This window comes from Perognathus longimembris, chromosome 25 (assembly GCF_023159225.1).
Source record: "Perognathus longimembris pacificus isolate PPM17 chromosome 25, ASM2315922v1, whole genome shotgun sequence".
In the NCBI taxonomy this organism is placed as follows: domain Eukaryota; kingdom Metazoa; phylum Chordata; class Mammalia; order Rodentia; family Heteromyidae; genus Perognathus; species Perognathus longimembris.
Window position 1 is genome coordinate 9911859 of NC_063185.1, and position 27452 is coordinate 9939310.

The following is a 27452-nucleotide window of genomic DNA, read 5'->3' on the forward strand; positions in this document are numbered from 1 at the left end:
ACTGAAACCTGTTTTCAAGAACTACAGTTACAGGGCTGGGAATATGGCCTAATGGCAAGAGTGCTTGCCTCGTATACATGAGGCCCTGGGTTCGATTCCTCTGCACCACATATACAGAAAATGGCCAGAAGTGGCGCTGTGGCTCAAGTAGCAGAGTGCTAGCCTTGAGCAAAAAGAAGCCAGGGACAGTGCTCAGGCCTAGGACTGGCCAAAAAAAAAAAAAAAGAACTACAGTTACAACAAAAAAACATGTGAAACTTTTCAGGCACCAATCAGAGCTGTGGCTTAATGCCCATGTCTCTGCCACAAGGAACAAGATCCTGAGCAAAGCAATTTGGTTCCTACTGAAAGGTGACTTGTCACCAAAAATGCCTATGTGGACACATCTAGAAAATTCCAATATGCACTTAAAAAGGGAGACAATCTTTTTTTTTTTTTTTTGTCAGTCCTGGGGCTTGGCCGCAGGGCCTAAACACTGTCCCTAGCTTCTTGTGCTCAAGGCTAGCACTCTACCTCTTGAGCCACAGTGCCACTTCCGGCTTTTTCTGTTTATGTGGTGCTGAGGAATCTAACCCAGGGCTTCATGCATGCTAGGCAAGCACTCTACCACTAAGCCACATTCCCAGCCCAAGCCTTCTACTTTTAGAAGACAAATATTGACTTTTGTTGTTGTTGTTCTGGTACTGGAGTTTGAACTTAGGGCCTGGGCACTGTCCCTGGCCTTTTCTGCTCAGGGCTAGCATTCTACCAGTGGAGCTATAGTTCCACTTCTGGGTTTTTGGTGGTTAACTGGAGACAAGAGTCTCACAGGCTTCCCTGCCCAGATGGGCTTCAAACTGCTATCCTCAGAAGCCAGCTTCCTGAGTAGCTACAGTTACATGTATGAGCCACTGGCACCTGGCTAGAAATCTTTACTTTTAAAGTAAGAAATATGAAATGCTGATGACTTTTCTAATTAAAATATGCCAGTCATGGAAAAATGTTAGTCTGCAATCTACTGCCCTATTGTATCTTTTTTAAGGAAATAGTTTATCATCGCCCCTCCAGCTCTATCAGAGAGCAACTCTGAGTGAACCCGTAACAAAATTAGGGGAAGAAGTACAACACAATTATGTCCTATCTACTTCCTTCCTTAGGACTCATGATTAGGCATTTTGGTAAGAGGAACATGGAGTCATGCTTAGAGGTGAGCCAAGGTCCTGTTCACACTGTGCCAAGCACAGGAACTCGAGCCTGTATCCTCAGCTACTTGCAGGTAGAAATCAGGGCATAACAATGAGACTCCCTCACCATGGAGTGTGGGTGGGTGTGGCAGGCATGCACCTGCCATCCTAGTAATGTAGGGAAGCACAATAAGAGCTTCACAGTCCAGGCAAGCCTGGGCATAGAGACACTATGTCAAGAATAATCAGTGCAAAATGAAGAGCTGACAGAATGGTTTGAGTGCTTATGCCCCCAAGTATAAGGCTCTGAGTTCAAGTATCAAATGTATGTGTGTGTGTGTGTGTGTGTGTGTGTGTGTGTATCCGGTAGACTTCACTTTTCTCCTTCACACCCAAGAGAACCTTGTGGATTGATTTTTCAAGTATTTAAGCCAACAAGTTGGAAGGGGAGGAATCAACTTTTCTGGTGCAAAACCACAGCTTTTTTTTTTTCTGCTGTAAACAGTTCCATGCATATTATTGGTGGACTCATAGCAATGCATCAGAATTTTGTGAAAACAGGAAACTCCTATTTCAGATTGTAATAACTTTATAAGCAAAGGAGAATGGAGGCTCTATGAGACATTTATTTTGCTTCATGATCATAATTCATGTACTTGTGAGATAAAAATTAAAAGCAGTTCTGTGAGATGTATATTGCCTGTTATTGTAGGATTTTTTTTCAGATATAGCCCAATTTTCTCTTCCACATTATAAAAATATTTTGAAATCTCTTTATTCCATAACATAATTTCAGAAATGTTTTTCTAGGTTTCTTCATAGATTTTTGGCTACACCTACTCATTTATAAACTTGTAAATAATTTAAAAAGATCTCCACTTCAGCCTTGAAAATTGTCATTTCCTTTGGAGTGCATGTGCCTGTGTGTTTGCATTATATGCAGTGCTGCACTCACAACCAGAAAGTGTATTTTTAGCTTTCCCCTTGGGGAAACTCTGTATTCACATCAAGGAATGCTGGTGCAGCTCTAGACAACAAGCACTCAAGCTCCTGCTTGTTCTACTTTAAAAGAGATTGTTCTGACAGCTCTAATTATGGCATACAGAAATGCCAGTCAGATAGCTGAACTTGTGTTTCAAAGGTTCACCCCCAGGACTAGGTTTATTAAATATTAAATATGAGCATTAAGAATGTCATACATTTTACATAGAATATTTTGGTTCCAGCATGACTTCCTCCCTAGAATCATTGGTCAGTGGGATCCCTTGTTGCTGCCTTACCTAAATTATGCACTACACGGGGCACCTGCCTCTGAAAATCAGCAAGTTAACTGGAACAGCTTCTCTGCGGGAAGGCCTTGTCAACATACATTGCACTCCTATTTCTGAATTATATCCTGGTGATAATAAACTGAAGTAGGTTAAGGAGAGAATTTTCTTTATAAGAAACATCCAATGAAGCTTTGATGCGCATCTGACAGATTTGCCACACGTTGAGAACGTTCTGCACTCAAAAGGAAAAACTGTGTTCTATCCCCAATCAAACAGGATGTCCATGTGACCCAGCTTCTGAAAGGACAAATTAGGGACTTAACCACTAGATCACAAGGACTGAGACATGTATATTAATCTAATGTAAAATACTACCTATGCTGGGTGCCAGTGGCTCACACCTGTCATTCTAGATACTCAGGAGGCTGAGAGCTGAAGATCATGGTTCAAAGCCAGCCCAGGCAGGAAAGTCTATGAGACTCTTACCTCCAATAAACTACTCAAAAAAGCTGGAAGTGGCACTGTGGCTCAAGGGGTGAGCACTAGCCTTAAGCACAGAGAGGCGCTCACCCTGAATTCAAGCCCTAGGACCAGCAAAACCAACCAACCAACCAAAAAAACAAAAAAAAAAATCCTCATTATATTATTCCTTACAAAGACAGACATTACCACTGTGATGAAAAGTTCAAAAAAGTCACCAGCAGTGGCTGAGGATTAACATTCTGTTTACTGACCACTACATACCATGGTCAGGTTGGCTTTTTTAATCTTAAGAAACCTATTTACTTTAGGAACAAATAGATGAATAATGATGGTTAAAAAATATCCAGGGGCTGGGAATATGGCCTAGCGGCAAGAGTGCTTGCCTCCTACACATGAAGCTCTAGGTTCGATTCCCCAGCACCACATATATGGAAAACGGCCAGAAGGGCCGCTGTGGCTCAGGTGGCAGAGTGCTAGCCTTGAGCGGGAAGAAGCCAGGGATGGTGTTCAGGCCCTGAGTCCAAGGCCCAGGACTGGCCAAAAAAAAAAAATATATATATATATATCCAGCACCTTTGTTTTGTTTAGTTTTGTTTCTCTTGTATTCCCTTCCTGTGGTTGTACCCCCACTACCACTACATCTCATCCGAATACCCTGGATACTGTTTATACAGGTATTAGAACTGGGGAAGGGAAAAGGAATATCAAAATTGAGAGACAAAAGACAAAAGACAAATCATTCCAAAAGCAATACTTACAAAACCATTTGGTGCAAATCAACTGCACAACTCTTGGGGAGAGAGGGAAAGGGAAAGGGGGGAGGGGGTGAAATGAGGGAGGAGGTAACAAATTGAACAAGAAATGTACTCACTGCCTTACATATGAATCTGTAACCCCTCTATACCACACTTTGACAATAAAGAAAAAAGTTTAATTAAAAAAAAGACAAAGTAAAAAATATATACAGCACCATCATTTTTTCCTATCTAAAATCAAGAATCTGGGCAATTCCAAATTTAAACTCATGAAAGTAGCCATTCTGATTACTATGAAATAATAGTATACCTGCTTTTTGAGATGTAATCTGTTACAAAGACACTAACCATTTGGAATTACATACTTAATATTCTCTCTCTCTCTCTCTCTCTCTCTCTCTCCCCCGCCCCCAGTCCTGGGGCTTGAACTCAGGGCCTGGACACTGACCCTGAGCTTCTTTTGCTCAAGACTAGTGCCACTTGAGCCACAGCACCACTTTTGGCTTTTTCTGTTTATGTAGTACTGAGGAATCGAACCCAGGGCTTCATGCATGCAAGGCAAGCACTCTCCCACTAAGCCAGATTCCCAGCCCCCGTACTTAATTCTCAAGCAATTATAATACACAATTAGTGAGGACAACACAGGGCTGGAGGCACAACTCAATGTAGAGGGCTTGCCTAGCATTTGCAAGGCCTTGGGTTAGATATCAGAACTGAAAGGAAACAACAATAAATCCCTGATCTGTCCCTTCAGAAATCATGTCACAACTTAGTAGCTGGGCCCAGTGATACACACCTGTAAACCCAGAACTCAGAGGCAAAAGAAGTAGAATATCAATATTGAGGCCAGCCTTGGCTACATAGTTTCAGACCAGACTGGGCTACATAGTGAGGCCCTATTTTAAAATATTTTTAAAGGAAAGTACAACCTTTTTCCAACTATTTTAAATAAATCCAAGTTCTGCTGTTCTTTTACAGATGTTAAAAAATCTTCAAGAGGGAAAACCCAAGGAATTTTCTTTTTGAAAGAACTAGAGCAAAAAACTAGAGCAAAATTTCACCTTATGAGATGTGGAAAGGGAGCCCATTTGCTTTATTCTGCATAATAGATCTCTTCTGTACCTTCACCTTGGGTACAAAAAAGGACTTCCGTACAGAAAAAGATTTCTTTCAGATAATTACATCTTTGATTTTTCGTTCTATTGCATGCTAAATAATCCTAAACTATTCCTTCATCATATCCTATATGTATACAAATGATGTCAAAATACTTTAAACACAAGAACTAAAGCCTTTTTAGAAACCATTCCATTCCTTCGTTGCTTACTAATTTGACAAACAGTACATGACCATTCTGGTCTAAACACTATATTAGATTATTAAGAAGATAATAGCAAGCAAAAACTTTCCAGGACCTGGAGATGAATATTAATCAGTTATCAAAATAAAGGATAAACTGAACCTGAAAAACTACATGAAGAGAACAAATGATCAGTATGTCGGTGCTTATAATTGAACTATCTGTCCTCATGAGATTGATCAGCCATGTTCTATAGGAAGCCATTAAATCAACACATACCAGAACTACAAGATGAGCACTCACTTTCTGATTCTCTGTTCCCCTTATGAATTTTCACTTTTTCAGTTTCACTCATAATCATGTAAGGTCTAGTTACTGTAATAAATTCCTTTTCTGTAATACTGATGTTAGTTTTGCTTCCCAGACAAAACCCTAATACAAGGTCGAAGCATACTCGGTTTGGGTTGCTCTAACACCACCACTGGCTAGGTGACTTTAAAAAAAAAAAAAAGCAGAAATGTATTTCCTTAGAGATCTGAGAACTGAGAAATCTGGGGCCAACAAGCTGGCCTCTTTCTGCGCCAACCCATAGTGGACGTGAAAGAACAAGATGGCAAGCAGATGAACTGGCCCTGTTATAATGGAACAGATCTCACCACAAAATATTTCATTTTGAGTTAGTATAATTTGTAGTATGAGGAAGTTTCATTGTGAACTCACTTGTACAGGGTGAGAGACAGAGATGTCCAGCCTCCCTTGTTGGAGGCTTTTATCCAAACGATGTTTTGGGTATACTTGTCAAGAATCACATGCCTATAAACTATGTGGGTTTATTTCTGGAACTTCCATTATATTTGCATTAGTCCATGGATCTTTCGTGCTAGCACAAGGCTGACTTTGCTACTATCACTTTATAACCTAGCTAAGTCAAGTCTTTAGGATCTGGCTTTTTTTCTATGTACCTGAGGTATATTTTATTAGGCTGTTTGACATCTTTTTTTTTTTTTGTCCAGTCCTGGGCCTTGGACTCAGGGCCTGAGCACTGTCCCTGGCTTCTTCCCGCTCAAGGCTAGCACTCTGCCACTTGAGCCACAGCGCCGCTTCTGGCCGTTTTCTGTATATGTGGTGCTGGGGAATCGAACCTAGGGCCTCGTGTATCCGAGGCAGGCACTCTTGCCACTAGGCTATATCCCCAGCCCTCTTATTTTTTTTAATGTAGCACTCATATATATGAACTTACGCCTTATGGTGACTTTTGCTATATCCCATAGGTTCTGACAGGTTGTATATTCATTTGCATTTGATAGGAAGGTTTTAATCCCCTCCTCATATTTCAAAGACCTAATAATCATCCAAAAGCCTATTTTTCAATATCCATGTGTTTACTTTCTGTAGTTTTACTCGTTCATTTCCAGTCATTCCATTAGAATGTTATGACAATTTATTAAGATTGACTTTATGGACTACAGGGTGTCTGTTAAGTAAACTTTCATGGAATACTGAAAAGAATGTGTAATTCACAGGTATGGAACATTCTGTAAATGTCTATTTGACCTATGGTGCAACTTAGCTCTGAACTTTGGTTCTTTTTTCAGGATGTTCCAGCTGTTGATGAGAGCAGGGCACTGAATATTCCACTATTATCATGTCCAGACCTATCTGTCCCTTTAAGTCCAGCAGTGTTGTTGAAACAAATGTGCTGACATTGTGAATATGTACTTACAATAACTTTATCTTTTTGATGGATTATTAGTATGTAGTGAACTCTGTATTTTGTCCTAAATCTACCTGGCCAGAAAATAGTGCACCTACTCTTGATTTCAGATTCCACTTTCTTGGTAAATAATTTCCCAAGATTTTTTTCTTTTGAACTCAGGGCTTCACTCTCATTGTTTTCACCCTTGGCTGACACTCTATCAGTTGAGCCACACCTCCAGTTCAGTTTTTTGCTGTTTAATTGGAAATAAGTCTTGTCTCACAAACTTTTCTACTCAGGCTGTCTCTAAGCTGTGGTCCTCAGATCTCAGCCTCCTGAGTAGTTAGGGTTATAGGCATGAGCCATCGGTGCCTATATCTTTCACTAATGTCTGCGGGTCTTTGCTACTGAGGTGTTCATCTATGGCTAAGGAATATGTGAATCTTTTAATTCCACCAGCCAGGCATCTTTTAGCTCGAGAGTGAAGACCACTTACATGGAAGGTTATTGAGAGGTATGCTCCAATTCCTGTAATTTTATTGGTATCTTCTCGGCTGACCCAAACACTAATTTTTTTCTCCCTCATTTCTTAGAAGTCTGCTTGTTTACTAGAATGAATATATTTGATTCCTTCCTGATTCTTATTTGTTCATTTATTTCTGTTGTGATTTTGTTACTCAGCTCTTATGGATATGACTTTTTTCAAGTATCATCTGTAATGCTTAGTAGTCGTTTTTTGTCCTTTGTTTTGCCAATCCTGGCGCTTTAACTCGGGGCCTGAGCACTGTCCCTGGCTTCTTTTTGCTCAAGGCTAGCACTCTGCCACTTGAGCCACAGCGCCACTTCTGGCTGAGGAATCAAACCCAGGGCTTCATGTATGAGGCAAGCTCTCTACCACTAGGCCACATTCCCAGCCCCTCATGCATTTCTTTAGTTTGTACTTACCTTAGCATCTCTCCACTGACTTTAAAGAACAACTTTGCAGGACATACTAATCTTGAATGGCATTCAAATGGCTTGAAATACACCATTCCATACTTTCTTAGATTTAGTGTTTCTGCTGAGAGATGTGATATAACTGTTTGCCTTCTATAACTTTGTGCTTCTTGAGGCTTTCAATATGCTGTCTGGTAGTGGGGGGGGCACTCGGGTTTGAACCCCTCACTCTTCTTTGCTTCAGGGATTTTTCTTATAGACTTTTCATCTGGGTCCAGCTTCAAACTGTGATTCTGTTCCAAGTAGCTAGCGATACAGGTGTGAACCACCATGTGTGGCACTCTTGGCATTCCAACTACATTGCCTGAGTTCTTTTCCAGTCACACCTATTTAGGAATCTAAATGTGTATTGTATTTTGAGGTCTTTATCTTTCCTTAAATTTATGTGAATTTTTTTGTTGTTGTTGTAATCACACAGAACATTCTGTTACTTCAGCCTGAGCTGCTCCTGCTACCTGTGGATGCTTTGATTTGGCCTTTTAATCAGGTCTCAGCAATCTTAGAAACTAGGGTCGTGATTTATTTTTTGAATGCAATAATTCCACAATTAAGACCTGATATTCTTTCTTACTGATCAAGTCTACTGGTAATTATTTCCACTGAGTTTTGTTTTTGTTTTTACTTATTAAGCTTTTCTAAGATTTCTGTTTTTTCCCCCATTCCTTCTAAATTTCAATGTCTACTAAGTCTTTAATTCCTTACTTCACTCATTTGAGGGCTTTTTAATCCTCTTTGAGGTAACTGATCATTTTTAAAACCAGACTTGTGAATTCGTTCACACTTTAACCATTTAAACATCCTTTGGATTCAGTTACTAAGATGTTATAAATTTTTGGAGGCGTATGTTCAAGTTTATATTTCAATTTGTACTTGTTAAGATGGATATCTCTTCCAATTTTATGTGGATCTTCTTAGTGGGCAGCCTTCTCTGCAAGTCCCAACCCCCAATTCCACACACAGAGGAGAAAACAGAGGTAGAGTAGATGAATGAGGAAACAGAGAAAATATTGTTTTTAAATAAATAAAGTGACAAAATAATCAGAACCAGGAAGTAAGCTGAAAAAGAGCTTCCTTGCACCATCTCCTTTTAGATATTAAGTTAAAAGAATAAGAAGACAGAGAGGTTATCAGTACCTGCCTTCTCTTTCGAGGACTAAGAAGATGCAAGGCTCCTTGAAGAAGTAGAGGCAGAAAAAATAAAACGTATCTCTGGCACAAACCCAAAGATCACCTACTGTCCACATATCGGGACAGCTTGCCATCTCACCCAGAACTCTTATCTAAAGATTCTAAACTGCTAGGTGACATATGACCATTATCTAAAGATTCTAAACTGCTAGGTGACATATGACATCACATCATATATTCAGAAACTACGAAGTCTACAGATAAAATGCCACCTAGAGAGTCCTTACTTCCATTTCCTGTGAAGGAAGCAGAATCCTTTTTTCATCTTTCCCTACTTTATAGTTAATCAAAAGAGGAGGAGCAGAAGAGGAAAAAAAGAAAATGAAGATGTAGAAAAGTATATACGATGAAACTATAAAAACAGGAAAAACAATAAAACACAGAACAAGACATAAATAATGAAATGAGTGGAGAAGAAGAGAGAACTGGGTAAAGGGCAAGGAGGAAAGAAGAGAAAGGGAGGGCACCATGTTATTCAGTTTCACATACATTTGGCCTCCCTTCCTTGGCTTCCCTCCGCAGTTTGGCCAGGACTTGCCACAAAGTAGACCCTAATGAATCTGCATCAAAGTTACAGCCAGCTTCTTGGACTCACATGATTCTAAGAATGGTTGCCCACAAAGTGCAGAAGAGGCCCTGGCAGCACTGTCATTTACACATTTATCTGAAAGATTTGGCTATATAAGACCTCTCTCAAGATGAACCCACCAGAGTACCAGGGAGCAGGTAAGGAAGTACAGGGGGCCACTCCTCTAGGATTTGCTGGCTGCAGTGATCACCCATCTCCTTCCTGCCTTATTGCTTAGTTCCAGATTGTGAACCTAGGGAGCTCACATTCCTTTTCTCTTCTGCTTGAAGCCCCACTGATGGAAACTCTCCCATACTCTTCCATTTTTATCTTGCAGCGTACATTAGGATCATGATTTCTTATACCAACCTAAGGCTCAATATTTCTGGATTCTACTTAGTCACTGTCCAGCACTACACTCCTGCACCTTTCTCATTGTACACCATTCCCTGCAGCTACACGCCTGATTTTCTGTTTCAGATATGTGGAGACAGAAGTGCTAACTGTCTCTAATCTGTCGTCTTCCTTCTATCCAAACAAATTTCCTAAAAGAAAAATTTATCCATTTCCTAAAACAGTAAATATGCATATAAGTATTTAAAAGTACTCTTAAAGATCAGTATAAATTATTTTTACAAGTCAATCTGTTAAGTTTTGAAATATAAGTGTTGTCATACATTGTCTTCAAAAAAGCAATAATAACATTAAAAGGAATCTGTAAAGTTTAATTTTGACATAAGAATTACTGAAAGATGATTTTCAACCCACTTGTTGAAAATTTTATTATACATTATAGTAGTTCTCCCATTTTTATAGAAATAATCATTTGATATTAGGCATTTCAGATTATAAATGAGCTGATCTGTTTTTCACTGCAAAAATAAGTCAACAATTGAAGACAGAAATATATAAATGTTTAATATTTTTAAAATATTTTCTGCATAGTTTTCCTAAACATTTGTTAGTATTCTAATTGTGGCCTGAATAACAGTCACTAGTATATGCTCATGTTCACACTCACACATTCTCACAATGCATTCATAAACACATTCAAACAATATACGCTCAAGGTCTAACACAAGCAATAAATGAATCTGAAAATATTCAGAAATTGCCATTACTTCACATTCATGCTTCCACTGGCATCCACACACTCATATGCTAACACAGCATATAGATACTCCTGCACACACACAAACACACACACACATATTTGTTATGCTTCCTCTTAAATTTGCATGTTTAGTTTTTTCCTTCCAATTTAACAGTGAATACAGGAAATTCTAACAGTCTTGAACAAAGACCAAAGTCCCCACTTGTTGCCAAAAATGTACCTACTGTATTAAATTTAAGTTGGATGTAAATATACAATACATAAATTTCCCTCATTCTATACAAAATCTCTATAAATATTTTCCCAATGGGGCTGAAGGAATTTGCTCCCTCATATTAAAGTCTTTGCCCATTTAAAAAAAAGATTTAAATAGACCTCTTTTACAGAAATGTGTTCTCAAAATAACAGCTGTATTCTAGTCCAGCTATTTTCACTGAGAAACCTCAATAAAATCGGCTTACCACAGTCAAAATGCCTGTACAGTGGATTCTGAAAAATCAAAACACATCACAAAGCAAATGTAAATGAAAATGTGTGCTACTTCAAAATGGAAGAATTTGTGCAATTAGCAGAACATATATATCACATTAACTGAGTGCAAGTTTAACCGAGTGCAAGTTTAACCTTTGAACAATGCTCAGTTTCCTTATTCCTTTATATGATTTTAGGAAATAATTCAAAATAAACTATTTGATCATCATAATTTTCTTTTGCTACTCACTCCAAACTTAAGCTCATGTACAAGCCTATAAACTGATGTATATATACGCTACTAAGGAAACTTCATTGTCCATAAACACAAACAGAAACAATACTGTTCCAATCAGGCACAATTTTCTTCATTTTATAAACAAGAGCTTCTAACCCTAGCTCAACAATGAATTATACTTTAAATTATGGATTTGGAAAGTGTTTTAGAGGCACATTTTAAAAACAAATACAGTATCATTTTTTTCTTTTTACCAAGGCAGCAAATTGTTGTTTGTTTTTCTTCCTTCTTAAGACTCATAGCAACCCTCATATTTCTCTTGACAGTGAAAATCCCACATATCTTAACCATATGAAAATGTAACTTGATATTGCCAGTGAACGACAGGTAAAACAGCATCAGAACTACTGCACTAAATTTTAACACTGTTCATTAAGAGTTCCATTTTTCTGAGCTTGCGTTTGCTCGTGGGCATTGGCTTGGGGTACAATCCATTTTTCAGAAGATGTTCCTTGCTGAGGCGGATTTGAGCACCATGCTGAAGCTGGAAAGAGCATAAGGCTTGGAGAGGGCGAAGCAAAGTCTGTTAAGAAAAAAAATACTAAAACAGCAGCCATAACAAATCATAATATTCCATCCACATTTTCCTATAAAAATAGATGTTTCTTTTAATATCAGCATTGTTCAACTGTAAAAAACAGCAAATATTATAAAATTCATGTAATTATTTATAAATTCATAGGCTACATACCATGAAGGAATTCTAGTGAAGACATAAATATTGATTTTTGGAAGGAAATGGGTAGGAAGGACGGAAAACAAAAGGGCAGAGAGCACAGCTCAAATGGTAGAACACTTGCCTAGGGCCTTGGCTCACTCCCCAATACCATTAAGAAGAAAACTGTTAAGCACACAATTTGATACGCAGTAAATGACAATGTCACCATACACAGAACATCACACTGAGGCCATGAAATAGGCTACATAAGAGAGGGACTGGAACAAATAAACTCATTTCTAAAAGTTGACTTGGGGAAAATGATTGTTTTATAAATCCTTTCATCTGCATGTGCCAAGAGACAGGTTTCAAGGGACCATTACTGCCAACCATTGACGCTGAGTAGAGCTAAGGTACTTAGACTGAATATAGCTCAAAGCTTGTTCAGCAAGTTCCTAAGGTAAAACTTCCCAAGTAGAGGAAGACCTTGTAACATCCTGGTAAATATTACAGTACTTGAAGAAAAATCACCAAATTTGACCTAGTGCCAGTGGCTCATACACCTGTAATCCTAACTACTCAGGAGGCTGAGATCTGATGAATGCAGCTCAAAGTTTCAGCACAGGCAAGAAAGTCCATGAGACTCCTATTTCCAACTCATCACAAAAAAAATAAAAAAAATTTAAAGCCAGAAGTTGAGCTCTGAAGTTGAGCTCAACTAGTAAAGCATTAGTTTTGAGCAAAAGAGGCTCAGGGGCAGTGCTCAGATCCTGAGTTCAAACCCCAGGACCAACACACACACACACACACACACACACACACACACACACACACACACACACACATTTTTCTTCTACCAATCTACAGGCAAGAATAAATAATGTGAAAACAGGCCAAAGACCAATGTCTGAGAACACACATGATCTTAATTCACAGAGTACTATGAGATAACTATACATACAAACATTAAAATTTAAAAAGCCAGGTCTAATGACACATGCCTGTAAAACCAGTACTCAAAAGGCTAAGGGAGAGAAATATGAGTCTTGAGGCCAGACCTGGGTACATAGTAAGTTCAAAGCCATAAGGTACACAGTGAGTCTCTGTTCCAAAAAAAAAAAAAAAAAGTACTGGGGACAGCTCAACAGTAGAGCACTTGCTTAGCATGTGCAAGGCCTTGGGTTGCATCCTTCACACCTCAAAAGAAAAGAAAAGGTACAGAGAGGTTCTATGAACAGTGGCCACAGAGCTGACTGGAAGTGATCAAGGCACAATTCAAAACTACTTCACAACTCCTATCATGCTCCTCCTTCCATGGAACTAAACTTCTGTACTTTGCTACATACAGATGCTGAAAATCTGCTCTAGAGCAAATGAGGAAGATGAATCAAAAGACTCAAGACTACAATGTGCTAAGTTCTGTGTTTTGAGAAGTACTATATCTATGGACTGTAGCCATAAAAAATTTGTTGCTCTTCTCCATCATTTTAAGGTTTTATATAAGGTTTCTAGTTAGAATGTACACCATAGCTTCCTTCTCTAGGAAGGAAGCAAAAAAAACTATTGTTAAACCAATTGCATTACCCAGAGAAACATGCTCAAGTTTTTATTATAACTAGATTTTAACAGGTTGAACTGAGGGTTCACCTACTAAGAAAGCAGATTTTTCTATTAACTGGGGAACCAGTTTTGTCACCTCAATAATAAACAACTTGAGATGTTTCATTGTTTATATCTACTTTTACTTCCCCAACCACCTTTCTAGCACACCTCCCCAACCTCAGGTACAACTGTCAGACATTGCTTTTCCAAATGTATCCACTGTGATTCCTACTGGCCAAAGTCAGCAGAATGGCAGATCTAGGCCCTCAATGTTACTTGGGGATTTTATGTCCAGTGATCCACAGTTAGCAACAACAAATGATTAGGTGACATCAGGTCCTATCACCATTCTTTGCTAACTCTTAGATATTACACTGGGACATAAGACTTTCTGTTAAGTCTAAACTGTCATGATAAGGATTCCTTTTTTTGTTTTTAATATATCTTACCACAAAGAACATACAAATCTGGCAGGAATAAATGCCAGCTTTTAGTGTCACATCATCAGGGGATGCTTTGCATTATATCAAGTAATGAAAGTTGTGAACTGATGAAAGTCAAGTATGTTGATAGAAAGTCCTTAAACTAGTACTAAGAAAGTTGTCTTAAACATAAAATGTGAAAGCAGTTTTTGGAGAATTTCCTTCTCAATTTTGAAAACAATTCATCATAGATATTTGCATAACAGGGCATATACCCTCTTGATTAATAGACATGTTATGCTGTGATAGCATATTAATACATAAGATAATGTTGTGACTATCAAAGTAGAAGGGGGAGCAGCATTAAAAGCAAAGCCCTCATCCAGGACTCAGCCTACTACACTCCAATTGCCACCATAACCATCAGCCATACCATCACTAGCCTTCACCCTACAACCCTCTACCAACTATCACTATAACCACCAGCCCTAATATCCCTAGTCCTCAGCCTACTACACTCTGACCAACTACCACTATAACCACCAGCCCTACCTTCCCTAGCCCTAATCCCACTACACTCCACCAACTACCACTGTAACCAACAGCCCTACCTCCCTAACCCTAATCCCACTACACTCCAACTACCACTATAACCACCAGCCCTAGCAACACTGAAGCTTACACATAGGATCGCAGTAGAGAGCAAATCCCAATTGTGGGAACAGGAGTCATAAATCTTTGGGGACAAAAGAAAACAAGTTTTAAATCTACAGACAGATAAAGAGTATATTTTGCCCTCAAATTGACTGAATTTTTAATTTTTCATAATTCCCTGGTCTGGTTCTGTGTGATCCAAGAATTTATTATATCAAGAGAATGGAAAATATAGACTGTGCAGGAAGCAACTTTGGCAAAAGCACCAGCTTCATCTGTTAAGCTATACATGAATGTATTTGGTTTTGTGTCCAAAAATGTAAGGAAAAGATGATGAAGATATAAAGTACTATACTGACAACCTACATATGGGAGTAGATGGGAAGGGTAAGGGAAAGAAGAGTCTCAGATTGCTCCTTGTTCTGATGACAGCCTGTGTGTGGAATGGGTAGGAAGGGTAAGGGAGAGAGGAATCTGAGATCACTATTTAATTTTCAAAGGAGAGAAGGGAAGAGGCAAAATTATCTCAACCCAAAACAAAGTCTACTCACACATTTACACACCCAAAAGAAGCCAAGCTGTTTCAAATCAAGAAAGGTCTCCAGCTCTGACATTCTCCACACTTAGGGCCAGAAAGAAAAGACAGTAGTTCAAATGCTGGCTTCTGCACTCCTAGTTTTTGAAAACTTTTTAGTTCTCTTTAGGATTAACATCTTGGGAATTAATCCAAGTACTCAGAACTGTGTTTTTACCCGCTGAGACTTCCTTCAGGGTTAAGGCACAGTCTTCATAATAACAGTATATAATAGGGAAGGCAGGCTGCTGGGAGAGAGGAGTCATATATCTCCATTTAGTTATGCTTGTTTTCCTCTTTCTTCTCAGATTAGAGTTACCAAACTTTACCAATTATTAAAAAAGCTTAACAATTTAAGGTTAGTTTTTTCCATTGCTATAAAAAAATGCCTGTTACATATTCCAAAAGACTGAGATTATTAGTAAGGTAACTGAAGCAGTGTTTTTGCTAATGAATATTAATTATGTATGCTATCATCAGATGTTCATGGAAACTAATAGAATGGGTGGTAACTGAAGTGCATAATCTTTTCATATTCTGTAGGCTTTTCTATTAAACAAGAATCTATTTTAGACTCAAAGCAAGTTTAATTTTGATAAATAGGATATTACTCTTATCTCCTCAAATAAAGGCACCAATGAAAAAACTAATATTGTCATGGAACATTTTAATTGCAAATAAAAGGTTTCACTTAAGGGAATACATACTTCAAGAAAAAAAGTCAAAGAAGAAAATTTCATGTTATGTTGTGCAATGGAGCATATTACATATTATACATGATGTTTGCTCAGCAATGTGAATATTGAAATAATGCACCTGCAACTCGGAACTAAACCAGAAAAATACTAAGGAGGAAATGAGACAACCATAAATGTCTACCACTTGATAACAAATTTTTCAAGTTAAGCAAGTATAAATTTTCTAAATAAAATTTAACCAAACTACAACTTCAGTAAGGTGCTGATGACTCACGCCTATAATCCTAGTTACTCAGGAGGCTAAGATATGGGGATCAGGGTTCAAAGCTAGCCTACACAGAACAATGTGCAAGACGCCTACTTCCAATTAAACAGCAAAAAAAAAAAAAAGCTGGAATTAAAGGTATGTCAAGTGGTAGAGCACTATCCTTAAATGAAAAAAGAGAAAGCATCCTAGCCCTGAGTTCAAGCCCAGTACTGGTATTAAAAACAAAACAGCAACAACAAAAAACAGAAAACCCTACTACCTTGCATCACATACCTCCTGTATGTGAATGTTTTTCTCTAAGATGGAAAGAGCAACAGCAGCACATTCCAGGGTAGAAAGGCATCTATTAGTGGGTTGCATCCGAATTACATACTGACTGGAAATGTTAGTTTTTAACTGCACCTGAAACAAACAAACAATCATAAATAAATAATTTTTAAGGCCTGTGTTTTATTTAGCTTTTGGGGGCTTGTTTTTGTTTTGGCTTAGTTTATCTTGAGGGGTTTTTTTTAGACAAAGTTATGCTATGTATCTAAGAATGCCTCAAAGTGCGACCTACCTGCCTCTCTCTTGAGTGCTGGGCTAAAGATATACACCACTAAAACTGTGTTTTAAACAGAAATCACGTTCCTTCTAAAATTACCAGTAGCTTATAAATATTAAGTGTACCAACATCTTTTATCTTTCTGTTGTTATAACTGTTAAATACTAGAATGACTAGTTACAAATATAATTACAAATATAGTTACAAATATAAGAAAGAAAATACATCCAGAATATATTCAGTCCTGTATTTCCAAAATGAGAAGACTGGTAACTAATTTCCTTCCAGTGAAGGAAAGCATGAATATATATACTTAACGAATGAAGACACATGAAGGGCAATGAGGTACAGGAGAAAGGCTCAGATGGGCTGTACCTCATCAATACAGTGTTGTACTCAGTGTTTTCTAGCATGCTCAAAGCCCTGGGCTCACTCACAACACTATGGGGGCAGGCAGGGGATGCTTACATCATCTACTGCAAATTAAAACCAAAACATTAAAACCAAACAGGCTAACATTTCACACCACTTGAGTAGCTAACAGCAGACACTTTGAGGACAAAGAAGAAATAAAACACACTAGAAATTAAAATGGTATAATTATTTTAGAGAATAATTTTACAATCTTAAATATTTATAATTAATCATTCCATAAGTTCTTAATATTAACTGACAGGCATATTTCTGTGTGATAATGGTATAAATACACATAAAAGTATATATCTTAGATAAAAAGTATCAAGTTAACCCTAAATTAATCCTAGCTACTCAGGGGGCTGAGATCTGAGGGTTATGGTTCAAAGCCAACTCAGGCAGGAAATCCTGTCAAATTCTTATGTCTAATTAATCACAAAAAATGAATCACCAGAAATGAAGCTATGGCTCAAGTGGTAGAGCACTACTAGCCTTGAGCAAAAGAGTTCAGGGACAGTAACCAGGTCCTCAGTTCAAGCTCCAGGACCAGACTCAAAATGGAAAAAAGTAGTACACTAAACATATTTGCAACAGTTTAGCCTTCTGAGTCCTGTTTGAATTCAATAAAATCCAAGCAATCTTATTTTGAGCAAGTCATATCCCACAGACTAATCAGAATCACATTTAAAGATATGTAAGCAAATAGTAATTTCAATATTTACTCATAAAATATGACAGCATGTGTACTGGAAGCAGTAGCAACCCTGGCAGTAAGCTATTAAAATGATACCCTTTCTTATTTTCTAATATCCCCAAAGTAATGTTGCGTCTTTCTGTTTTACCAATCAAGAACTCTCAGTGGTGGCACCTTTCCCCTCTATCTCCCTCCCGTGTATCTCAATGCAGTTCCTCACCTTGATGAGAAATACAGTTCTGCTCTGTGCTCTATGTTTAAAGAGTTCTTCTCTACAACCATATCCTTTTTCTCCCTTGGTGAAAGGAAAAGGAAAGGGAGGCTGCTGTGGCTGTTACTAAGTTGGCATTACTAAAGAATGTATTTGGTTTGGGAATACAAACCCTTAATGCAAATTTGACTAAGCATTTGTGGTATAACTCTATCATTTTTTAAAAATTATTACTAAGTAGTTGTACAAAGGAATTACCATTCAACAAAGTAAGTTTATAAATATGATGCATCTTGATCAGTGTTATCCCTTTCAACATTCTCTCTAGTTTACTCCTTCCCTTACTTTCTTAATGTAGTACACATATCGACTTTTTTTTTAACTTTTATTATCTTTAAGTAGGTATACAAAGGAGTTGCCATGCAACAAAGCAGTTCATGAGTACAATGTGTCTTGATCAATGTCACTTTTTCCACCATTCTCATATACTCCTCCTGACCTACCTCTTCACCAATGTGCCTAAAGCTATACCTAACCACACTGGGTGGTATGCAAGTGGTTACAAATGAATTAACTGAAGCATAATATGAAGAGTTCAAGTAGTATAATTCTTAAGAAAGCCTAAGTTAAAGCCCCAAAAAGTAAGTACCAAGAAATGGGTACTTGCCAGAAAGGGGTTGGGCCAAGGGTACAGGGGTACACCAATGAAAGGGGAAAAGGGGAAGTATGCAGTCAAGAATTCATTGTATACACCACAAAACTGAATTTTCCCCTGCCTTTTCCTTCCCTTCTTTATGGCAGTTCTGCATCCTTTATGGTTTCATCTAGTTTGATGTGTTTTACAGAATTCATATGCTGGAAATTTAATCCCCAGTGTGACAGTACTAAAAAATGGGACCTCTCACATACTGTCCAGCCCAGTCCCTACCCCATACTCCTCTACACACAGGAGGGCGTCACATGGAGATCAGTGTGGACTTCTTGCTATATCAAAATCCCTACCTCACACTCTTCTATCACCTAGACTCACACACCAAAAAGAAGCCAACTTACTCAAATTAAATCAATTTGTCTATGTAAACAGGATCTATAGGCTCAGAAAGCAGCTTTGTGGTGTATGAGGCAGGGGCACAAGGGCCAGAAAGGAGGTATGAACATATTTTGTCAACAAAACCACCACTGATATGCCAAGGTCAAAAATCAAATCACTGATACAAAGGACTCTGACCTTGGTTTCACATTAAGCTGTTCTGACTATGCCCCAAAGGTCCCTTGAAGTTCTGTAATGTAATATGGTTCTCTCTCTGATGGAAAAAAAAAAAACACATTTATTGGGAAGTAGAGAAGTCACTAATAAGCATTAAGTAGAACCCACTGCTCAATGAGCATGCTAGTCCAGAATCTTTTACACTATTAACTCGTGGGAGGAAAAAAAAAAGCTTCCTCTGAAATGAAAGTAAACCAACCCCTAATGCTGAGGATACATTTTTTTTTAAATTTTGGATAAAATTTTTAAAAAGCAAATGATGAGTTTGGCAATAGATCAGACATGTAACAAGCCACTCTAACAGCTCTCTGTGTACACATGACAATAACTTAGGCCATGAGTGCTCTCTACGGTGCTCTGCTCACCAAGGAAAAAACTAAGCTCTAGTGGATTTATTAAAAGCAGAAAAGCTATGCAAATACTCCATGAAAATGTATTTGTGAAGAGAGCCAGGGGCGTCTACAAACATTTCCATATCCACCTTGGATTTATTCCTAGCAAAAGTCCAGAGTCTCACAAGAAAGACTCCTCTGAGGGAAGATTCACTGTCAAATGATCTGGGTTATTAGAATTCCAGACTAAAAGGGAGCCAAGTTAGTGGGTTTGCATTACTATACTTTTATTCCTCAATTGTGCTTAGTATTAGGTTTATATATGGTTACTTGTTATTAGGAAAAAAAATACAATTCTTTTTTTTAATCTATAAAGAAAGCAATGCTCTGGATTAAATTCTGGTTTTTGTATCTTTTCTGCCATCTTTCTGTCATGAATTTAAAGCATGATATTTATACTATTATAGACTGAATTAAGTGTAAAACCTAAGACAAGTCAATTTTTTTTAAAAAGTGGTGTGTTTGTATGTATTAAGGGTAAGGTAAGAAACACATAACAAACCACATTCAGAAATAAGACTTAACCAAGTAGGCATGGCATAATACCAGATACTTAGCAAGCAGACACAGGAGGATGCTAGTCAAGACCAGTCTAGGCAGAGTTGGCAAGATCTTGTCAAAAATAAAGTAAAATAGCAAAACGACCCGACACAGCTCAAGGGGTAGGGTGCTTCCCTGGCAAACACTTGTGGTCTACTGGTACAAGGGAAGAAGGGGAAGGAGGGAGAGGAAAGAGAGAGGGAGGGATGAAGATGAAGAAAATCTATAAGATTTTACTTTTCAGAGTTCATGAAATAAAGAAATTCAACCAGGCATTGTGCCATATATCTGTAATCCCAGCAAAAAATTTTTTGAATCTTCACGGAAAAAGTGTGTGTGTGTGTGTGTGTATGTGTGTGTGTGTACATGATTTAGAAATAAGAAAAAACATGCAGAAAAAAATAAAATAATTATGTTAGAATGTATGTTAGTATATACCAGAAAACATGCTAACTTGGAAAAACGATAATTCTTAAAAAAAAATAAAAGCTATTAAAAATGGGCCAAATGCAATTAGAAAGCTTGAGGCATATGTTCTATATAAAAGTTTGGAAGGATTAAAATGCCATCTTTAAGGTGACCAGGACCAGACAGTTTGACCCATGAGTTCCATCTAATTTTAAGGAGCAATTATTTACATTATTCTAGGCCACAGAAAAATATTTAAATGTCTCTAATTTAGCTTGTGAATTTAGGATTATCTTAGCATCTAAACTTGATAATGAAAGTACAAAAAATACATGTATTATAATTCAGTTACATTAAATAATATATAAGCTTCAGCTATGTATCAAAACATTTTGGTAGTCAAGAGACTATTTTCCAGAAACAAGAACGGTTTGATACTAGGACATAGACTATAACTGATTACATCAATAAACTTGAGGATAAACCACAGTTAATACCAAAAACACACCTTACAGGAAGTTTACTCATTCTAACTGAGAATTAGGTAATTTAGTAGCTAAGTATCTAAATATAAAACAACTTCAGGCTGGGAATATGGCCTAGTGGTAGAGTGCTTGCCTCGTATACATAAAGCCCTGGGTTCAATTCCTCAGCACCATATATATAGAAAAGGCCAGAAGTGGCGCTGTGGCTCAAGTGGTAGAGTGCTAGCCTTGAGCATAAAGAAGCCAGGGACAGTGCTCAGGCCTTGAGTTCAAGCCCAAAACTTGTTTAAAAAAAAAACTTCATAAAAAGCATTAGTACAGGGCTGGGGATATGGCCTAGTGGCAAGAGAGCTTGCCTCGTATACATGAGGCCCTGGGTTCGATTCCCCAGCACCACATATACAGAAAACGGCCAGAAGTGGCGCTGTGGCTCAAGTGGCAGAGTGCTAGCCTTGAGCAAAAAGGAAGCCAGGGACAGTGCTCAGGCCCTGAGTCCAAGGCCCAGGACTGGGAAAAAAAAAAAAGCATTAGTACACATAGAAATAGCCCTGAGACTTCTCTGAGAGACTGTAAGTATACATATATATAGATAGGTAAATATTTATAAATAGAAAACACATGTACATACATCCTCACTCAAGTACACACAACAACATATCTATGCACACATATAAGTTTACCTGTTTGGGAAGTCGGAACAAGGAATTTTTATAGAAGATGTCCTTGGCCTGGCTCCACGTACCATCGATGATGATGATTGTGGAAGGATAAACAGGGGAACTTAACAGAAATTCTTCCAAATCTGTAGCTTCAGCCCCTGGATATAATATTAATGTGCCAGACTTCCGGCAAACAGTTGAAAGCTCAACATCTCTAAAAAATTTTTTTGTAAATACATCTTTATTAGGTCGAAGAGAAAATAAGTTTCATTATACTTACTAAATCCCTACTAAAGGTCCCCCTCCACCAACCTTGCTATGCACCAGTGGCTCACTTCTGTTATCCTAGCTGCTCAGGAGGCTAAGATATGAGGATTGTGGTCCTAAGCCAGCCAGGCCAGGAAAGTCCAGGAGACTCTTACCTCTAATTAATCACAGAAAAACTTGGAAGTGGTATTATGGCTCAAGTGGTACAGTGCTAGCCTTGAGCAAAAGGAGCTCAGGGACAGTGGCCAGGCCCAGAGTTCAAGCCCAAGGATTGCCCTCCTTTCCCCCCCCACAAAAAAAAATTTCCCCTCTGTTAAGTCAGCTGTCTAATCTGATATACTAACCAGTCCCCTGTATGAACAAGTAAGTCTCAGCTTTCACTCACTCTCTGCTGACCCAACATGATTCTGTCACTCTCACCTGTCATCCTCATCACTATTCTCCTCCAAGGCCTCCTGTCTAGCTGCCACTGACACAAGATTAACCCACCCGAGAACATTTTCAAGTGCCACTCCAAGCTGCCTAGTGTTCAGTTACCTTTCTCCACTGAAGCGACGGCCAACCTTCACTGTGCACTTGTCCTGGGGAAGACAGGCCACCAGCAGAGGGACTGTGCGCAGCACTTTGCTTTCCTTTCAAGAAAAATTCAGTAGGATGTGAACTTTTATGATAAGGTTTGGCATGTAGTGTAGAGTGCTAGTGTGGCAAATACAAGGTCCTGAGCTCTATCTTAGTAGTGAAAAATAAAAGACTTTTATGGTGAGCATTTGATGTAGAACTTTCTGTACACCTTTCACAAGTTTCACACAGACCACAGTAAAATAATGGGTAAGGCTTCTCTGATTTATTAATGTTAAACATAACACAAGAGAGACTTTTTATTGTATGTTTACAGTTTACTGATATATAAAAGTAGTTGGCTAGGATTATAAAAACATAAATTTGTGTCTGACTACACTGAATCAGATTCTGACAAGCTTTTTATTTCAAAAGCAATTACATTTTGTACTACATCAGATTAAAGGTAATTGCCTAGATCTTTATGCCCCAAAAGCAAGAAATTGTTTAAAAGGAAAAAAAAGCAAAATAATGGGCATGTCAAAGAGAGAAACAATTTTAAGAGTTCCCAATGACCAAATGATACAATTAGAGTAGCAAATAAGTAACACCGTATCAGATTATAACCTGAAATATAAAAGAATTCCAAGTAATATAAATGATTACATAGCCAGGCGACAGTAGCTCACACCTGTAATCCTAGCTACTTAGGAGGTTGAGATCTGAGGACTGCAGTTCGAAGCCAGGCTGGGCAAGAAAGTCCATGAGACTCTTACCTCCAATTAACCACCAGAAAACGTAAGTGGCACTGTGGCTCAAGTGATAGAGTGCTAGTTTTGAGCTGAGAGGCTCAGAGTTCAAGCACCAGGACCGACAAAAAAAAAAAAAAAAAAGCATAAATAAGTAGGGGAGAAGGAGGGCATCTTCCATTCAGAACAGTTCTAAGCAATGAACATAAGCACCCTCACTCCAGAAGTAAGGCTTACTCTCTCTTCTCAATGGGTGCAGCTGGACTTATGGCTCCCCAAAGAATACAGAGTACAAAAGGAGAAACAAATAACTCTGGAGCAGAGTGACTACTTCTGAAAATTCTATTAACTTGATTACAAGCAATGTTTTTCAACATCCTGGCTCTCACAATGGGAACTATTTTTCTTTTACCACAAGTTCATGTTTTGTACGCAGAGCCAGGTATTATACCCATGTGTGCTCAGAACACTTTCCACTTTCACACTTCTTACCATGACTGTGAGATTTAGACAGAGGCTCACTTTCCAACACTTTGCCTGTGTCTGTCTGTCTGTCAATCTGTCATGGGGCTTGAACTCAGGGCCTGGATCCTGTCCCTAAGCTCTGATTTTCTGATGGTTACTTGGAGATAAGAGTCTCACTGATGTTCCTGCTGGGGCTGGCTTTGAACCACATCCTCAGATCTAAAACTCCTGAGTAGCTAGTATTTACAGGCGTGAGCCACCAGCAACCAGCTTACAATTTCTTGATTTACCAATTGTAGACTTTCCTACAAACTATAAATTACCATCATCATGATACCTAACATTTATGCACATGATTCTAAGTGAGGTGTGACTTAATGAATAGGTTCCTACAGTTTTTGCAACTAGACAGCAAAGAAATAGATCTCTTACTGTGTTCATTTTACTGAGAAGACTGAAATCCAGAGGGGTTCATTAACTTTCCCAGGGTTACTGTTAAGGGCTGTTAAGGATTTAGACCCAGGCAGTGAGGATCCTCACTCTTAACTGCTACATTTTGCTGTAGTTACTGCAGCTCAGAAAAAGTAAGGGTCTGGCATTCTCATACCACTGCTTTTCCTCGTGTTTCATACTTTTTCAACTAAAGCAATGAACACTGTTCAAATCACTACAAATAAATATGAACTTTCACAAAGACCAAACATTTCAACATGTAAAGCTTTTCATGTATTATTTCTGACCCTACTCTTTGAAGTACTCTACCAATGACCCCACATCAGCTTCCCTGCCACAGCTTCTTCCCCCAAAGCTCCCTCTCACAGCCTATGCACATAACCTCACACCCCCCCTTTATGGGAGGTCATGAAACCACCACATCCTCTGTGGAACAGTGTGCACAGATTATGCCCAAGCAGACTAGAATTACTGAGCCAGTGTGAACCAGAAAGTCTTTTGATAATAAAGGGAAAGTTAGAAATGTACTCCATATACACAAGGAACACTGTACATTGCATGTACTTGTGTATATAAAACACTGCAACATACACTATTTGGATGATTAAACTGGATTCACCATGGATTTTTTTTTTAAAAGAAGAACACATCCTGAAAATAACCACAAATCAATGAAAATACCACTTTAGCCAGCCATCTTATGTCTGGGACCACACAACAAGAAGGCAGAATACAATGTATACCATAAAATAAAAACAGTATTCACCAATAAAACTGCGGAGAAAGCACAGCATGTGTGTAATCCTACTCTGGAGGCTGAGTCCTCAGGATTGTGGTTCAAAGCCAACCCAGGCAGAAAAGCAGGAAGTGGAGCTGAGGCTCAAGTGGTAGAGTGCAAGCCTTGGGCAAAAAAGCTCAGGGATAATATCTAGGTCCTGAGTTCAAGCCCCAGGACCAGCATGAAAAAAAAGAAAAAAAAAAAAGCCCTGCTGTAGCCAGCAAGCTATCATCTTACAAAAAATTGAACATACCATGTTGTAAGTTTAAACTGAGTAAAAAAATTCTAGCAACCAAACTGCCAGACTCCTGACAAAAACATGTTGTTAAGTCTGGAAAACAGGTTTCCAACAAATAGAATATTTAATATTCTGGAATAAAACAAAGAATATTTCATGGTCTGAAGAAAGAAAAAGGTTAATTTCTCATAGATCTGCAAATAGTTCAGGCTATGAACTTAAATACATATATATCCAATGCTGGTGGCTCACACTTGCAATAATTGCTACTCACAAGGCTTGAGATCTGAGGATCACAGTTCAAAGCCAGCCCGGTCAGGAAAGACCATAAGACTCCAATTAACCACCAGAAAACTGGAAGTAGAGCTGTGGCTCAAAGTAGTATAGTGTTAGTCTTGAGCAAAAAAGCTCAGGGACAGCACCCAGGCCTGAGTTCAAGCTCCATGACCAACAAAATACTATGTAATGAATTTTTAAAATCGTGTGTGTGTGTGTGTGTGTACACACACACAATTTAAGTATAAGATTTCTTAAGTTCCTAAATGCTAAAAGAGTTTTAACCACTAAGTCCATTTTATATTATATGTTGATTTTAGCTTTGTATTAACTATAATTTATAATTTCTGAAGACTTCCATCCTCTGCTCATTACTACAGTTAATGAAAACTTATAAAAACACATAGACAGGGCTGGGAATGTGGCTTAGTGGTAGGGTGCCAGCCTTGAGCAAAAAGAAGCCAGGGACAGTGCTCAGGCCCTGAGTTCAAGCCCCAGGACTGGAAAACAAAAACAACACATAGACATTGGGATATGTACAATTCCAACTAGAATAGCAAAGAATTACTTTAAATTTTTACATATATAATAAAATATACATATTTGTTCTATTCATGTAAAGAGCAGAAATTTACTTTCTCACTTTTTGAAACTAAAACATCAAATGTAGACATAACTACTTCTTCAGCAAGAAAATCCATCAAGCAACATAGGCTATGACCAAAATTTCCAAAGTAATGATATTCTTAGGTGTTTATCCATAAAACTGCATCTTTGTGTCATATAAAATTGTTGGAGCTCTAAACTTCTACATTACTCATAACTCAATTCTTGTGAAACTTTACATCTTTAAGAACATCTGACTCTGACTATCATTTAATATATAAAACATCTTTCCACAGGGAATAAGTACTTACTATTCTATGCTTGTAAGAAATGCTAACAAGCTGCGGGGGTGAACGTGCTTACCTGTGTGCTTCCTTCTGTGTAGTTACTCTCTATGTGAGGATAAAATCACTTGTAACATCTAACTCACCTCTGCTGGATGCTGAATTATGTACAGATGAGTGGAGATGCTGAGAGGATGTGCTGGGAGAAATGGACATAAACACACCTTAAGCGGCCGGCTAAAGAGAGAAAAAGAAGACAACCTGAAAATTGTAAAATACAATGGCAAAACAATATCCTTTTTTGTCCAAGACCAACACTCAAACTTGGTACCTGATACTTTCACCTACTAGCTAGTGTTCTACCAACTGAGCCACACCTCCAATCCCTAAAACAATAGCCCGACACTTAAACATACATAATTCAACTTCTTTAACTAAGTTTGACAAAAGTGAATTCTTTTCCAAATGAAACACCAAGAAGAAATTTAATCAATCACACTTTAGATATAAAAATTTGGGAAGTTGACTCCTAGTATGGCCTTTGTAAGATTCCATTGTGGTGTACTGTAGCCAGGGCCAAAAGGTGCAGGTGATGGTACAGCCCATCAATCTTATCTTCATATATTTACAAAGTAGATCTTGGTGGGGGTGGGTCTCTATGAGCAAGTGAATATGCATATTGAAGGCTGTATCATTGGTTTTGATGAATACATAAACCTGTGTTAGATGATGCAGAAGAAATTCATTCTAAAATAAAATGTTGGATCATGCTAAAGGAGATAATACTACTCTTTTACAAAGTATCTCCAACTAGAAATGATCAGTGAAGTGATAAGTTACTAAAAATCCTATACAATTTTTTGGGGGGTGGTGTTCCTTGCTGGGAATCTAAGACCACATCTACTAGTAATGTTTGGTGAGCTCCATTGTTGGGATGTTGTCTGATAACCTCTGTGTGATTGTCAGGTGACAATAAATGCTGGGA

The 27452-nt window shown here is 38.2% G+C and overlaps 1 protein-coding gene and 1 pseudogene across 6 annotated transcripts in view; one reads left to right on the forward strand and one right to left on the reverse strand.

Moving 5' to 3' along the window:
- The window catches only part of Dtwd2 (DTW domain containing 2), a 56618-nt gene that overhangs the window by 21663 nt on the left and 7503 nt on the right, over positions 1-27452 (reverse strand). For 2 of the 6 annotated variants that reach the window (XM_048334009.1, XM_048334010.1), the window contains exons 2-5: positions 26614-26704; positions 22598-22692; positions 21815-22007; positions 16453-16581 (exon numbers count right to left, since the gene is read on the reverse strand). In XM_048334009.1, the coding sequence (XP_048189966.1) occupies positions 16453-16581; positions 21815-22007; positions 22598-22692; positions 26614-26704 (508 nt within the window). Of the gene's footprint in view, positions 1-1535; positions 2732-11508; positions 11827-16438; positions 16582-21814; positions 22008-22597; positions 22693-26613; positions 26705-27452 lie in introns of those variants that run through there. The other 4 variants (XM_048334006.1, XM_048334005.1, XM_048334008.1 and 1 more) reach the window with 4 other exon arrangements.
- On the forward strand, positions 26748-27281 carry LOC125342120 (annotated as a pseudogene).